The 17,976-nt window shown below is 36.8% G+C and overlaps 1 protein-coding gene across 2 annotated transcripts in view; it reads left to right on the top strand.

Annotated features, from left to right (window-relative positions):
* Window positions 1-17,976, top strand: part of LOC111602370 (discoidin domain-containing receptor 2) — a 153,245-nt gene that overhangs the window by 35,094 nt on the left and 100,175 nt on the right. For both annotated transcript variants that reach the window (XM_030223185.1, XM_023319385.2), the window contains exons 2-3: window positions 1,763-2,140; window positions 12,959-13,064. In XM_030223185.1, coding sequence (XP_030079045.1) covers window positions 1,843-2,140; window positions 12,959-13,064 — 404 coding nt within the window. In that variant the 5' untranslated portion in view covers window positions 1,763-1,842. The remainder of the gene's footprint in view (window positions 1-1,762; window positions 2,141-12,958; window positions 13,065-17,976) is intronic.

Raw genomic sequence — 17,976 nt, 5'->3', positions numbered from 1 at the left:
GTGTGGGCGCCAGTTTGGCCCCCTCTCCCACTGTCCCCGCCTTCTCTCTGTCTGTCTCTCTCACTCGTTACTAGCTATGCCAGTCCCTCTCTCACAGTTCCAGTTACCATAACAGATCCCAAGCCACAGCCGCAAAACGGCCTCAACGTTTGTCGTTTAGTTTGCTTCTTTATTTGATTTTTCTTTTCATTTTCCTATTTTTTTCTTAGCTTTTCTTTTTTTTTGCATTTTATTAATTGCTTGAGTGAATGCGCGTCGGCATTTGCCGCTTGCCTGCGAAAATTTCTTTGTGTGCTCCTCGCTTTTGATCTTTTTCGAGACACTTTCGCATCGACTTTGCATATTATGCAGAATATGGCAACTATCAACATGGAGAAATAAAAAAGCACTTTAAATAGAGATTGAAATGATATGAATAAAGCATAAATTGTATAGAAGTGTGAATAGCTCAAGATATATGGATAGGACCGTTCTCTGTGTGTTTATTACTTTTAATATAAATATTTTACTTTATACTTCTTTAGATCTAATCTTAGGTACTTATACTGCAATGATTTTATTGTAGAATTTATGATCAAACTGAGAACTTGCCTTAGTTTAGTATGCGAAAAATACATCAAAACAAATTAAGCTGGTTTTTTAAAAATTAAATTTCATTTATATTTTTATTTATTATATATTTATATTATATAAATAGTATATATATTATTATATACATATTATTATATATTTATATAGTTAATTATATTTATATTTATATAATTAAAAATATCTCATAATTATTTTAAATTTTACATATATAGGGAAATGTTTGAACACACAAATATCTAAGTCAAAAATTGATTCTTTATTTTTTTTTATTTAATTTTTTCTGCATTATTTATTGATTATTTAATTTTATTTATATTTTATTATACTTTTGTTTTTTTTTTTTATATTTTATATTTTTTTATTTTTATAAAAAAAAATAGATATAAATTTATTTGTTATTTTAAAAACATGAAAAATCCCCAAGAAAATTTAAAAAAAACTATTTTTTCAACCTAACCTAAAAACTTTTGATTTGGGATTTTTAACAAGACGCTATGACCTTTGCTTAAAGCAACTTTCACTGGTTTCTCCTGGTGTCAACTGTTACAGTGTCTGCCATAAATCTGGCTATCGCGTGTAAAGTCTTTTGCCAACTTTAATTTTGGCTGCTTAAAACTTGGCACGGTCTTTGCCTTTGTTGTTTTTGTCGCATTTCCGGCTGCCTAAAGGGCAAACATCAGACAGTAGGCCGCCCCGCATCCCTAGCCAGAGAGCAACAAAACAGTTTTTTCGTACAGTTTTTCGCGCTGTTTATATTTTTGTATTTTGACACGTTTTGGCATGTCGGCTGAGCTGAGTTGAGAGGGGCTTTAGAGTGTGTGTGTGTGTGTCTGACATTTTACATAAATTTAACTTGCACAGAGCTGAGGAAATCGTGCCGAGGAACTGCGCAACGTTGCCAGCGACTGTTGCCAACAACAACTGCCACATGACTCGCCTGTCATGTGACACAAACGCGACAGTTTGCAAGGTCACGTCACATTAATTTGCTGACAATGATGTATTTAGAGGGCGCAGAGGATGGCATAGAAAAAAGAAAAAAAAAATCAACTGCTTGACTGCTTGTCTGACATTCTTAAAGCGACGCCAATTAAGTTGCAAATTTAAAAAATGTCTTCAACAATTATGCCACATTTCTCTTTTAACATTTATCAACTTTTTTCTCTTGCAGCATAAAATGCGGCAAGCTCGCAACGTGTGAAAATCAACTCAAATAAACGCAACAAACAAAGGAGAGAAAAAATAGTCAAAATGCCTGCGATAAAATTACCGAAATTGAATTCGCCTCGACATTTGTCTATTGATTGTTGGCCCGTGCAACATGGTCCATGGCCCGGGTACAGCTGCTGGCATTTTGCAACAAATTATTTAAAAAGTTATTGCCACATTCGGCGTCATGGCGTTAATAACAATAAAACTTTATGCTGGCTGGCATTGACTTTGATTTTATTGAGCGGACCCCGTGGCACTCACATTGCCGCTGAGGCGGCAACAACAGCTGTGGGCAATACTGCAAGCTCAGCTGTGGGCGTGGCATCATTGGAAATTGGTAAGTAAATGAAGAGAGAAGCGTGCAGCTGAATACCAATTGACCAGACGGGACTTAGGTTTAAATTTTAGCTTCTATTACAATGAAGATGAAGTCTTAACCCAGAATGAGAATTGAGAGTGAAAGGCTGAAAGACTTCAAGCCTGAAGTCTTAAAAGATAAAGAGACGAGTAAATTGAAATTGAAGCTTTAATATTTGTATTAAAATCTGATTCGTTTTATATTTTATTTTTAATATAAATAGAGTGCTGAAACGTAAGAAAATGTTGAACTTCATTCAAAACGAAATGAATTTTAAGCAGTGATAAAGGAGAAGTCAAAGTAGAACACAAGTCATTTTTTATTATAATTATTTTGTCACTCATATTTTGTGCCATATTAACAATTTGAGATACCTCAGCACATGGTAGAAGTATTTGAATTTGAATGTACAAATGTACTACACTTACTCATCAAAGAAAGCCCTTTTGCAAAATATCAAAAAAATTGTCATAGAGAAGTCTATTTTAGGTCTTAATTTGATAGGACCTTTAAATACAAACTCTCCCAACTCCGAAGAGTTCGCAGCTGCAATGTTGACTAAAAATATTTATTATTAATATATAAGTAAATATAAAATGATAAAAGGTAAATAAAGGTATGAAGGTAATACATATATTTCTAAATTAAACTATTCTCTGTCTGGGCACAAAAAATGCAAAATCCATTGAAATGATTAAAAACGTAATAAATTCAGTGTCGAATTAATTTTATAATTTCTGTGTTTGTATTCAAGTATCATATCACAAAAAAAGAAATCAATAAAAATTTGTTCATTTTTCTTCTTTATTTATGAAATCTAAAACGATTCATTTTGCATTTGTTTTATTAAATATTCATCAGAAATGCACATTTTTAATATATGCAACACGAAACTTCCACATTGATACACAATTTAACCGTTTTTGACCAATTCCGATACCCCAGACCACGACCCCCACCCCACCGCACCCGAGTGAAACTTTTCATACTATCAGCTAGTTAGTTACAGAAATGCCTTCTGTTCAGTTCCCATGACATGAAATTTATGCATTTTTATTTCGATCAAATACACACAGCAGCAGCATATGAAAAAAAGAAGCAAACTTGTTCGACATATAAAAAGGTACAACGCAATATTATGGAAAATATTTTGTGCATATGTAACAAAGCCAATTGAAAACAAAATTCGTTGAATAGTCGAAAATTTCAACAAATATATATATATGAATAAATATAAAAAGGAAATGTATTTGTTGATGAAATGGTAACATGTCCATTTTGTTATGCTTGAATACATATTTGGAAGGCAGAGAACCTCAATGCTAACCTATTCTTCTGGCAACCCTCGTTCAAGTTGAGTGCATGCTATGCAACAGCATTTAGCAGTGGACTAAATACGCTTAGACTGAGGTGGGGACGCCTTTAGCCACAGTCCACAAAATTTGCATTTGCATTGCAGCAATCAACATGGAAATCAATCAACCGCAAATACAGACAGAGGGGAGAATGAGAACAAGACAGCATCTAAACATCCTGAAGCTCAAGTGTTTCCCAATAGCGCAAACCGTAACTAATAACTGTTAAGCAGTATGAAGAGTAGAAGGGGGTTGATGGGGGCAGCGGTACCCGCTCGCTGCTCGGCACGCACTCAACCACAACCAATTACAGAAATTTACGCAAAGCGCCAGGATGCGCTGACGACGACGACGACGTCGTCATTAATAAACATGAGACTGGGCCTAGTTTAAGGCCAGGCTCAAGGCGGTGCAAAAATGATGGGTAGCTGGTTAGCTAGGGCATATGCAGGTATACCCGCATATACACATATATTTATGTTTATATATATATATATATATATATACGTGCCCACACATATTTATCTAGGTGCTGAGTTGGTCCGAGCAAATCGAAGCCGCAGCGGTGCTTTTGATAGATGACTATGCCTGGCCTGACTGGGCTGTTTGCCTCCCAACCCATATGTCCGCCTTCCCGCCTACCTGCCTGCCTGCCTCTTCGTCTTCAATTTGAACGCTGCTCATTACCATTGCTGATTGGCTCCGTCGTGGCGGTGGCTCCCAGTGCTCACGTGTGTGTGGTCGCGTCCATCACAGCCAGCTGGCTTTGTTTCTTAGCCCCTCTTCTCAGCTGACTGTTATTGTTACTGCTCTGTAGCTTTCTGTGCCATCCGTCTGCCGAGCATAACAAATTATCATGTTGTGGGCCTTTGGCTCGTTAGCGACCAACTTGTTTGCCAAAGCCAAAGATATAACCAATTAAGGATCATCGAAGTTAATATACACTCGAAAACTTCGAGCCCAAAACTTCATTTAACTCTTCTGCAATGGCATATTAAACATGTGGTTTAATCCTGTTGTTATAAATAGCCATTGCAGTCTCTAAATACTCAATTTGTTTTATTTTTCCGTAATTCCATAAGCTTATAATTTGCATAGGCTTTTAACATTTATTTAAACTAATTTCATTCATTTTTTATTCTGGTCGAAAAAAACCAATTTAAGTAAATCTCAGTTTTTGCTTTAATTCAATTTCATAACAAATATTTTTTATGCAATTAAACGGCTTTAATAGTCTTTAGGCAATTTTAAAATATCAATTTCTTTTATTTATTGTTTGGTTGAGTCACGTAATTGGCTTAAAAATATGACTTGAAAAATCTCTGAAAGCAAAAAGTTTGCTTATTTTTCTTATTCAAACAATTTCATTCATGTTTTTGTAAGTCAAATTTTTTTTATAAATTTGCATATCTCTTTACAAACAAGTTGAGATTTCTTCGAAAAATTATTTATTTTTAAATCTTTATTATATTATTTTTTCTCATTATATACTAAAATAAATAATGACAAATAAATTATAAAAGCAAAATTAATTTAATCTTTCTTTTGATTAAAATTTTATACTAAATTTAAAATATATTAATATTATAATATTATTATTGTAATAGTTATTTGTGTGACTTAAATTTTAAATGTTTATATTATTTATTTTTTATTCTTTATTTAACTAAATTATTTATATAGCTAAAGTTCAATCAAGCTTAACTGGAAGCCTCCCTTGGCTCTGATTTACTTCCCAAAATTGCTTTATATACAACATTGTTTTATATACATTTTGTGGCACACAGCGAAAGTACCGTCATATATATAGGGTATAACCAGGCCAGTTCGGTAGCAGGAAATGAATGAAGCTGAATGAAAATCATGTAGTCGGTTTGGTTATTCGGTCAGTCGTTCGGTTTGCTTTGCTCGATTACGAATCGTTCGACTACGTATATACATATCTGCAGCGAGTATTTATTTAAATGCGTAAATATCTGCATGTCCGACATATTTCATTTAACCGTAGGCGCGTTGAAATGTTGCTCGAATTGCTTCGCGGCAAGCAAATAAAAAATGACCACGGTAAATAAACAGCTTCAGTATGTATATATGTATATATATGTAAGTATTTATATCTACAGTATATACATATATATATTTTTATATATTTGAAACGCAGACGTTGCCTTTTTAAATGCTTGTCTTTATTGGCATTGAAATCGAATGCCCTGTCGCAAAATGTTGCATGCAAACGATGTGGCATATAGCTGCTGCCCCACCCTTATGATATATGCTCGACAGTTAACAATATGTGTTCGGATTTTATATTATTTAAAGGTAGCATATTTTAGAAATTTTTCGCTAAAAATTAATGGATTTTTTCTTATTAAGGAGAAATGTTAGGAAACAAAAAAATTATATTATTAAATATATAATATATAATATATATATATCATGACTTGCCAGTGCTTAAAAATCTATTTAATAAAAATAAAAAAAAATCAATCAGAAATTGCATATGCTTCAATAATAATTATACTAGAATTTTAATTTAAATGTTTGTTTTTTTTTTTGCATTTCATATTTTATTTTCTTAATTCTACAAACTCTTGCTCAGGCATAGCTTAGTCTTAAATTCCAATTTAATTTTAGTTGATTAACTTGGAGTGCATTAATCTTAAATCTAATTGAACAAGTTAATAAGAATTGCTAGAGACACTTGTCAAAATCTTGTAACCAGCTGTCATTTCAATGTCTTGGCTCAATCATAACCCACACGCTGGCACACTTTCCTGCTAAATATCTCACTCATATGGCTAGCAATTTGGGTGCAATGAGAAACACCAACATTGACTTGAAGCTGCACGAAAGCAATTTCCGAATTAATTGCTTGGCCAGCCCCAAATGGCCATTTACACAATATGAACAATATACAATGTACACCCAGGCACTTTTACTTTCCAGCCTTAGATCGGGCGACTTATAATAGCAGCCACACTCAGAAAATCCCACACACGCGGCTGCAGCGGAATCTCTTAAAAAACCACTTTCAACACACACACACACACAGAGAGACGCGAAGCAGCAACAAAAACCTGATATGAATTGGTTTTAGATGTTGTCAGTTGTCGGTTGTCGGTTGTCGCTTGGCATCTCTAGCGGCGATACGATACGAAGGCCTAAAACAGTGGCCAAACGCGATAAACTAAACGCCAAGCGGCAAATGCTGAAATCCATGTAATTTGCCCCACTGGCCGCCAGCTCGAAGGCAGCGACAGAAAAAAATTTATGCATGTTAAATGTAGCCACCGAACAGCCAACACGACCGCTGGCAATCAAAACTAAATGCAACACTAAGCGCTGCAACGTTGCAGAAGGCGGCGGAGGCAGTGAAAGAGTCGTTGTTGACTCCAGGCCAATTATGCGTCTCTTTTGCGGAGCACTGAAAGCGGAAACTGTAGAGAAAATATGTGCCCGAGATAGAAGAGCATTCGCATCGGTCTTTAATTAAGTGCTAATAACTTTTAGATTATTTATATTTAACTTTCATTTTGTTTACATAAAGTGAGTAAGATGAGCTCTAAAATATTATAAAATCATGAGAGTATTTTTGATGAATGTTTAAGCTTGGTTAACTCAGTTAATATTTGATTATATTTAATATATATTTTATTGTATATATTATATTTATATTAATATGACAAACCAGTTGAAACTAAAATCGAAGTAAAAGCAAAAAAAAATAGTTCTCATTCCTTGAAATAAATAAAGTTCAGATTGCATTAAAATAAAATAAAACTGTACAGGTGCTAGTCATTTTATTTTATATAGCTGAATCTATTACAAAATAATATAATATAAATAATATTGTTTATAATAATTGGTTACTCTATAGAAAGGCTGGCAATAATGCCTTTATTAACCTTTAAAGCTGTGAATGAATTCGTTTTCTATGAGCTGCAACGTACTAAATCTCAACACTATAGAAGACAAAGCTGCATTTGACTATATATATTCCATATTTCAAGTCTCTAGCTAGCATACAGGCAAAATATTATGCGCTTATATGTACATATGGATAGACGGCAGCAGGGCGAACATTTCACAGAGCAGATTTCCTTTTCCCACAATGTGAACGAGTGTAAAGCTGTTCTATTGATAGATATAATTAACTAAAATATATTATTAATGCATATTACAATGTGAGGTAATGAAGTACAAAGCAAAGATAAATATGATAAACACAGCAGTTGGTAAAGCATTCCACGAAGTGTTCAAGTGCAATGCATAGTTAGAGAGAGTATTTAATGAGACATGCAGACAGTTCAGGCAATATATATACTTTAGCCGGACAAATATGGTAGCATAAATACTTGCTAGCATTATAAGTAATTGAAATATAAATGCCAACTATTAACTTAATTATTTGTAATACAACTGAGACATATTCTAGTTCTAACTATATGTTGCTGTATATAAAATAACACTTAATGAAAGGAAGTTTCTTGTAAATATTTTAGATTTATATTAAAATTGCTTGCAGAAATAAATATAATGTTTTTGATAAGGCTTTCAATTATTGGCATTGGAGCTTAGCATGCATGTGCCATGTGGCATGTTGCATGTTGTAAGTTGCATGTTGCAAGTTGCATCTAAGTTATTTCATAAAAGAGTTTTGTGCAAGCTCTAAGTTAGTTACTTAGGCTACTGTGTAGTATGAAAAAACATGACAGCCTTTTGAGTTACATTTCATTTTAACTACTTAGATCTAGCCACGATAAAAATACACATATATATTTTGACAGCATCTGGCAGACACGTTTGGCAGGCCTATGTGGCTTCCAGGTTGCAGACCTGCAGCTGCAGCAGCTGATGGCTGAGCCACGATAAGAACCGAGCCGAACCGAACCGAATCGAACGGACAGGCCTGAAAACAGAAAAAAATTAAATAACAATTAATTGCCTAGCACCCGACACAGTCGAGTTTGAGGCAAGAGTCGTGGGCCCAGGCTGAGGTCCAGGCACCAGGCACTGGGCCCACAGTTAGGCACAGTTCCGCAGCTCACCCACAACAGGGAACAGATTTTGCATGGTCAGCCGATAAATTAAAAGGCTGTGCAAACGCGCGCTGATAACTTGGCGACGATTAGGAGACAAGGCAACGCGACATGGAACATGTTTTCCTTATACTATCATTTTTCTTATTTCTCGTTTTTTTCTCTCTGGGGGGATTTATGTATGCTGCGATAGAGCGTAAAAGTGAATGTTGAATGTTGAATGTTGAATGTTGGAAATGTGGTGACATGCATTTAAGATACTTTGCTTATAAATTATGTTAATTTATAGCCGTATCTATGTTTCACATGTATGTTGCTGTTGTTTAATGTTGCGTGTTAGATGTTTGTCACGTCCACAGTTCGTTTTTGTTTTCGCTGGCTACTTAATAATTAATCAGCGCACTGCATTGACGCCGAGCCGAGCCGCGCCTTTTGTTTGCCATTGCATCCATCGTCAGATACATTTGCTCATTGAAATCCAATTAAAATGCGTGCGTAAATTGCTTTACACGAATCTCTCGCTCACTTTCAGCCCTAACGAGCCATGGCCAAAAAAAGTTCTGTTTGGAGCAGGGGCCGCAGATTCAGTGCTCATAAAGCACGCCTTGTTGCTTTTGTTGTTTATGGGCGCCAGCAAACAGATACGCGTCATTGAACGCGAACGCGAACGCGTTTCTCGCGCGGTTTCTGCGCTGTTTGCTCCCAGTTTTTCGCGCTCTTCACAGCTCGGCACCCCCTTTCCAAAAACTTTCTGGCTAGCTTTTGAGTCGGCAACCTACAGCTCAAACAAGAGAAATGCAAGCAGGACTTCAGCATAGACGACAATTCAATGCTCTATTAAATAAATTAGAGAACACCAAAAACTACACTTAAAATAAAATAATTTTTTGTTATCAAATTTTATAAGTATCGAAAACAGTTTTATCAAAATATATTTTTACATTTTATATTTACAATATTTTATTAAAAAAATTTTCTTTTAGAAAAAGAATTTGCCATATATTAAATAAATATAAAAATATATGAAATAATTTGGAATAATATGAATATTGCGTTAAATATATCAATTTATTTTTTCATTATTAATTTATATACATACTCATAATTTTTCAAAAAGTAAATATATATAATAATATTTTGTAATACTATAAATATTGCTCACATATCTCCATAAATATTTTCTTAATAACAGTTCAATCAAAGAAATATTCGTGGAAATGCAAAAGCAAACTGCCTGAAATCCATACTAATAAAGTCTTCGATAAAGCACATCCATCCTCCACTCGCTCCCTCTCTCTCTCTAGCTCTTTGTCTAAGTAGACTATCCATTAATATTCTCTTTCTCTGTCTAATGCGCTCACTTATATCTGAAATGTTTGCTTACAATTTGCAATGAATTACGCCTGCCGAAAAGCGATTTCACGATCCAGCCAGCCAATCTTATAGCCGCAGCCGCCGCGCCCCTGCCGCCTACCCTTTTTGGCGCTGTTAACGACTTGCTACTTGCTTTGACTTGCATTGAACTGTAAAATTTGTGCAATTTCCAATTTCATAAAGTTGCGCGGTGTTTGTTTGTGTTGTTTTACGCCCGGGCCCAAAGAACTTTGAATTATGATTATCGCAAAAATACACACACACACACACACACTCTCTCACAGCTGAGAGCTGGCGGATGCCAGCTTGGACGCACTGCAGCGGACATACCCGGCCACGCACTCAAGTGCAGTTAATTAAATTTTGTGCAATTTATTTTGCGCAAAACTTTACCAGCAACAACAAAAACAACGACAACAACTGTTGTTTGCGCCGTGCGTTGTTTACTTTTCACTTTGTAGTTTTGCATTTTGCCGTCAGAGTTTTGTAAAATAGTTTTTCACATGCCGCGAACGGGTGAAAACAAAGCGGGTCGAGGGGCAGCCCATCTACTCGCCCCAATAGGGGCGAACGCATTGTTTATGCAGTAAATAAAACGTTGCCATTGATTTGGCATAGTTTCCACAGCATTACAATCATCGAGGTGAAGTGACGGAGCTTATGCTGTCATAATTGATTGCCCACACAGAGAGAACTACTGAGCGACCATCGATCAGGCAGGGCAAACAGTTCTCTCTCAACATAGTTTTTCCTCAGCTTATTTTTTCCAATAATTAAAAATAATTTATGAGCAGCAATATGTCAGGGCGTAATGTAAATATTAACAACTGTTCCTAGGGCCGGGCTTCTCCTTGAGTTGAATGATTACAACAATTTACAGGGCGAACTGGCAAGACTTTTAGCTGTCTGTAGATAATTAAGCAATTGTGTTTTGGCTAAATGAATTTTTAGTGCAGTGCGCAGTGCGTTGATGATGTACAGATAATGTTAAAGCACCAGCGGGCATATAAGTACTTTCGGGCGGGAAGTTTCAGAAGTTTTTGGAAATAGAATTAATTAGCATTTTGCGGCAGACAGCTGTAGTGGCAGTAGCCAAAGTCTTTTAGCTTATGATATGAAATATATAATAAAATTATAATATGCAAATATTCTTACAATTAAACTTTTAAGGAATCAAAACAAAGATTTGCTTGACTGCAATATGTTATAGTTGCTGATATGTTAATAAGTTTGCTTGAACATAGTCCATGTATGAATAACCAAATGTAATAGTAGGCGCCTACGGCTTCTGTAACTGAATTTAGATAATATATTTAACATATTCTTGATAATAGAAATTAATATTATAATTTATAGATATTGAATAAAATAAAAAATTATAAATCTAGACAAACTGTGGAAAATATTAAGAAAAAGGCAAAAACTTTACAGATTTGTATAACAGTTCGAAGATAACTATAGAAATATTCTGTAATTTTTTAGAGTTACATAAGTTTGAGTCAAAATAAATAAGAAAAATGAATTTTTAATATTTTTGAAACTAGCTTATTTGTATACAAAGTATGGCATTAATGTTCAAAGATAATTTTGGCCACGTGACCGCCAAGCCTGATGCCTACAAGGCGCCATCTAAAATAATAATTTTTGTAATCATCACAGTCACCAAAATTTCAATAATTTGCTAGCGTTGTTCTGATGTAAGTCTATCCATGATGTATGTTAAAGAAACTATTAAATGGGTTGTTAAATATAGTGTTGCTAACTCAAAGTTGAGAAGCTCTAAAAAATACTAATTTAAATATGTAATCTAGATATTTAAAACATATTCAGATCTCACATATATTTCTTCTACTAAGCCTTGAATACAAATGAGCTCTGTCAGAGTCTAGAGAACACTTTAAATATTTTGAGTAACTATTTCAAATCAAACAGAGTTCATATCTGTTGTAGACTTTATAAACTTTAGTAACTGCCCAAACATTGAAAGCAGTTGAAAATTGCCAGCACCCAGTAAGAAAGCAGGAGACTAGAGACTAAAAGCTAAGAGAGCACAGCAAGTAAAATGAAACTACGACAAAATGTTAAAGAATAGTATCTATAACTGCAGATGCTGAGATAGGGCGCTGGCTGTCAAGTGGACTCGGCGGGCAGGCAAGCTCAGTGGCTGCTCAGTGAGCGCTTGAAGAATATGGTATACACGGCTGACCTTTGTCTAGTTTCCTGCTTTGGCTCGGCTGGCTTTGACTTATGGTGCTTAAGCGTTGACTGATTGCATCTAATTATTCACTGAATGATAATATTGTTGATATTTTTGTCTGCCTGGGCTGTAGCTGCCAAGAACAACAGTTGATGTTCTCGACGACGATGATGATGATGATGATGATGATGATGATAATGCTGACGACGGCGTCTCAACGACCTATTCATGACCCTATCGCGGTCTCTAAGGGGGCCGCTGCCCGCTTGAGTGGAATTTCATTTGAAGCATCAGCTGCTGTTGCTCCATTCGACAAGTGGAGCCCAAATGATAATTGCGCTTTTCATGCATTCTCACAGATTGATGGCAAATGGAAATTGAGTCTGCCGATTGTATCTTCTTCCTTTTCTCTTTTCTCCGGCTCCAATTTGATATGCTTTGTTTTTCGTTTAATTAATTTATGCGTTCGCCTGACAGGTGAGAAATGCTCTTGCATAGAATTTTTGATTTGTTTTAATTTGATTTCTGAATTAAGCTTTTCTTTCTTTTTTTTTGCCCCAACATCAGTCTAATATATATATGATTATTTTGTATAATATTTCCACATATTTCATTTTAATTGGGTGCCATTTTTCAAGTGTCAGTTGCCTGATTTTGTGGGCGTGTTGGTGTGGAAATTTCAGCCTCGCTCGTTATGCAATGCGCTGCAGGCCAAAATGCATCGCATAATTAATTAGCATGAGTAGATTGAGGGAGAGAGTAGCAGTCCAAATTAATGGAGGTTCCATTGCTGACCTCAACTAACTGATATCCAAATTATTATAATTTTCAGGCACCTGCAAACAGGCTCTGGGCATGGAATCTGGCGCCATAGCGGACTTTCAAATTACGGCCAGCTCAGCTCATGACATGGGGAATGTTGGGCCACAGCACGCTAGGTGAGTCTAATTTAAATTTCATTTTTAAAGATAATCTACAGTTATATATATCATGAGAGTTCACAAAATAATAAATTTAAGTTATGGCTATTTTGTATACAACGCCAACGGAAATACGAAGGCAACAGAATGACATACTTGGAGCTTATTAGATCGAAAATAGAAAGAAACTCCATGAGAGGGGGAGAAACTGGGAGAGAGAGAGAAGAGAAAGAGGCGTAGAGGTGCAGAAGGAGAGAGACATTGGTAAATAGGAAGAGAGCGCGAGATAGAAAGAGAAAACGAGAGATAGCGATAGAGAAAAGATGAGAGGAGAGAAACGAGAGAGAGAGAGAAGAGATACAAGGGAGTATCAGAAAGAGAGAGAGAGAGATGGAGAGAGAGAGAGAGAGAGAGAGAGAGAGAGATGGAGAGAGATAGAGAGAGAGAGAGAGAGACAGAGAGAGAGAGAGAGAGAGGGAAAGAGAGATACAGAAACAGGGAGAGAGAGAGACAAAGAAATACAGAGATAGAGAGAGAGAATCAAAGAGTATGAGAGAGATGAAGAGAGACAGAGAGAGAGAGGGAGAGAAACAGAGAGAGAGGGAGAGAGAAAAAAAGAAAATAAGAGGAGACTAGAAGACTTAAAATGTATGTGAGTGAGAGTGATGAAAAGAGACGTTCGGGAGAGAGAAGCCGGCATACAAAGAGAGATAGAGAAAATAGATAGAAAGAGAGAAAGAGAGACATTGAGAAAGAGATAGAGACAGAGTGGATGAGGATGAGCAGATTTAGTACAGGAGAGAAGAAGGGAAAATCAGAGAGCAATAGAGAGAGTGGAAGAACGAAGAAGGAAAACGAACGAACCATAGGAAGACCAAGAAACCCAGAAAGAAGGAATAGTATGATAGAGAAAGAGAAAGAAAGAAATATGGTAGAGTCAGTAGCAAGAGTTAAAAGAGAAACTAACAAAAAAAAATAGTATTGACTACAATCAAATAAAGCCGAACTCTTATTTCTGCCTTCATTAGTTTCAATTCCTACTACTCTTTTCTCTAATTAAACTGAAACTAAGAAAAGTAGTTGAAATTTAGAAGATTCAGAGAAACAAAATTAAAAAATCTTGTGTTTGGTATTCAAATTATTAAGCTCGCTTCATTCTCTCAATTCTTGCCCCAACTCGAACATATGCCCCAGTCCGATAGAACAAATCATTTGAGCTACATGTTGGCGCACAAAGGAGTGTAATTACGTCAGACAACTTGATGACTTTGTGTTAGGCTTCGGCCTGCCCCTAGGTAAAGCATTATTAAAGCTATCAACAGTCATAAGAATACAAGCAAGAACAGCACACACACATGTTATTAATGTTAACTCAGAATGGTAAACAAGAAACATGCATTAAAATCTGCCACATAAAAACGGTTACATTGACGAGCAGTGGGATGAGGGATGGAGTTAAGGACAGGGATGGGCAGCAAAGTGGCAAGTGAGCAATATTTGTATATCCTGTGTACATGGAAATTATTATGAATTATTTTATGGCGTGTTTAAATGCCTTTATGTCATTTCAGCCAAAAACAAGGCAAACACACAAATGACATAAATTAAAATACGCACACACACACACACGTAAAGGAACACAACAATATTCATACACGCGCACACACACTTATGTAAATGATGGAAAATAATGATACAACTTATGACCGCTTTATATTTTGCTGACATTTATTTGCCTGCTGCGAAGTCGGCCCAAAACCATTTGCTGATTTATCTTCTGCGCCCGCATGACAAATTCGCGACGCGCTTAAATAAAAATGAAATACACTGGTAATTATTTAGAATGGTCGAAAAAACAAAAACGCTGACCCCAAGCAGTGCGATCATGAATATATAATGCATAATATTCTTCCTGTCTGTATAATAAAGTATCAACATTTTTATGACCCACTAAAATCATTTGCCCAATGTGCCGCACAAAGACAAACCAACAAACAACATTGAATGGACATCACAGAGCATAAAAACCCAAAACAAGCCCACAAATTGTCAAGCTTAATAACTTGCCAAAAAGTTTTCACTCTGCCGGAAAGAAAACAAGATATAGAATTTTGATATCAAATTGAATATGATGGATGAGCCCGCAAAGAGGAAATTTATAAGACATTGTAATTATTATAAAAAAAGACATTTATTGATCGAATGGGAAATTAAATTTTGTTGGACAACTAAGCTGTGTTGAGAGTGAACTAAGACTTCTTCAAGTTACTTTAAAATAACTTTAAAGCTAACTTTTCATGCTTATCATGAGATACATCTCTCAATCTAATATATATTTTAGTCAATGTTAGCTTTAAAGCTAAGCAACTCGATCTATTTCCCATAGACTATAAGATTATTGTCTGATAGAGAGTATAATTGAGTTCAGTTGCACGATTCGTGCTAGTGAATACATGACCTCAAAGGTCAGTCAATTATGTATATAATCCGGTGGGCAAAATGACATGCAGGGACAACAAACAAGCAAAAATGTAAGCAAAAGTTGGCAGAAATAAAAGAGCAACATCAAAATGTTGAGTGAAGTAACAAAAATATTGATTATAATGTCAATGTCGCCTAGGGGCAAGAGGCAGCCAGCGCTGGAGGTGGCAGGCGGCGGGGACGTTGGCTGTAAAAGTGGAACAGCAGGCGAATCGAGCCGGGCCAAAAGCGCATAAAAATAAAAGAAAAGCAATAAAATTATGCAAAGTCAACAGAAAACCGACCAGCGACAGGCGACGACGACGACGAGGACAACATTGAGGCATGTGGATGAGGCTGACGGTGCCCTGGTACGTGTTGACTGTGAGTTGCCCGCCGTACCCATGCCTCGAGCTGACAGACGGAGCGAGTAGAAGAGCAGCTGAGACAGAGGGTCTGCGCTGCGCTAACAAATGTTTGGTAGTAAAAATGTCACACATGGCGTTTTGCATGTGGCGCCCGCTGCCCGCCGCCCCCGGCACTACCAACCAGGGCAGCAGTCAGAAGTGGGCAGGGGAGTGCGGCTCCAAAAACGTAGCTGGCTCGGGAATGTGCGTGCCCAGGCCTAATGATGCCCGCCGTTTCGGGTTGCGAGGGGCAGTTTTACGTTAAACATGCGCCAAAGTCATATGAATTTTATTACAAATGAAAAAGGTTGCCTGAGAAGCGCCGAGAGAGGCACGCGCGCAAGCAAACACTCAGCGTATGATAAATGAATGCGCTCCGCCTTATTGAAGGGTTAAAGCAACAATATTCTACACATTCCAGTGCTTTAAAAAGCCAACTTTTAAGATTTACGGCCTGCATTTGGGCCACTCGCTGCCTTTCGCCACTCGCCAAGGATAAACAACGAGGCAACTTATTAGCGTAGCCTAGTTTTCAACCGAAATAAAACAAAAAGCGAGCGCACTGCAAATGATGCCATTGAAGCATTCTTTATGAGCCTTACGTGACCAGAAACTCTTTGCCTATTTCGGTGCCTTTCCTTTGCCTGTTTGGCGGATTTTCAGGTGCTTCGAGCTAATAAACTTCAGCTGCATAGTTTTTCACTTAAAGCACTAAAGAAATTGACTTGATTCGTTCGTGTCGCTCTATTGCTCTGCTGGCCGGAGCTTTTCTGACTGGGAAATGACAATGTGAGCGCTGCGTGTCAGCAACATGAAAAGTCCATATTCATGCGTGAATTTTGATGGATGTCGCCTAATGAAAATATGCGACGCTTTTGCTGTCATACCGTCTACCTATTCCCCTCCATCTCTCTCTCTATCTCTCTCTCTCTCTCTCTCTCTGCCTGACTGTTTCAGTGTGCCGCAAATATACACTTTCTCTCTGTTTCACGCTCTGGAGAGCTTTAGGTCGAATGTGTTTGGCATAAATTTTTGACAGTTGAGTTATTTTCGACAGCCTGCCGTGGGACTCTATGCCGCTCTCACGTCCCCTATGTCTTCCACTATATACGCTTAGCTCACGTTTGGGTCGCCTAAATGTGGGCTACACATAAATTTGTTTTGTTGCTTTTGATGTTTGGCTCGTTGTGGCAGTTGCCTTGATAATTGAAGCAATTTAAGAAATGGTCTACGGTAGCGGCAGCTTTAGTATAAAGCTGGAACGTTGCCATGTCAGAAGCCTCTGCCAAAAATAACAGGATCGGCCAAAGTAAGTAGTTTGGGATTTACATATTTTCTTTGCAAGTGAAACACCTATGAGAAATACATTTTTAATAACTCAAACGACGTCAGTGTGTGAGGCACCTATTAAAGAGCTTCATTAGATTTCCTGCGCTTGCTCAAAGCATAATCGTTCCTTGAACTCAAAACTAGAAATATAATTCCCGCTCTCGCTCCCGCGCCGTCTCCATTGATTATACCCGGACAGCATTCAAGCGGCACTGATTAATAAAGTTAAATGACTTATAAGTCCATTAAGCAAACTTCTTCATTCTTGCGTAAAGTAAAAATGCCAAAGAAATTAGCGAACCAAGGCAGGAAAAAATATACCCGAAAAACTTTTCACGTCTGCAGCTGATGGAAATACTTACACATAACATAACAAACGAGAGACCAGAACGGGAAACAATTGCAAACGTTTTCCAATACACAGCCAAAGGGCAGCTAAACAATCAAGCTGCCAAAACGAAAAGAGAGAGAGGGGGAGATAGAGAGAGAGAACGAGAAAGAGAGAACAAAATAGTAGAGAATGAAGTGAACTACGTAAAATCTTATGGCAGCTTAGCATGCAATAAGCAGAAATCAATTGACCCATTTGGTTTATGTACTGGAAACAGAGGGCGGACTACAAACCAACCGACTCTGTATGCCTGAATCACATGGTAAATGGAAAGGCGTGGGTGGAGGAGTTGGCGTTGCCCGATTCGTTGTGCCTGATTCCTATTGTTTTCACATTATATTGA

Source organism: Drosophila hydei, unplaced genomic scaffold, assembly GCF_003285905.1.
Source record: "Drosophila hydei strain 15085-1641.00,03,60 unplaced genomic scaffold, DhydRS2 tig00000149-arrow-pilon, whole genome shotgun sequence".
NCBI lineage: Eukaryota > Metazoa > Arthropoda > Insecta > Diptera > Drosophilidae > Drosophila > Drosophila hydei.
The sequence above is the reverse complement of the archived record's forward strand: the minus strand, read 5'-3'. Positions and strand labels throughout refer to the sequence as shown.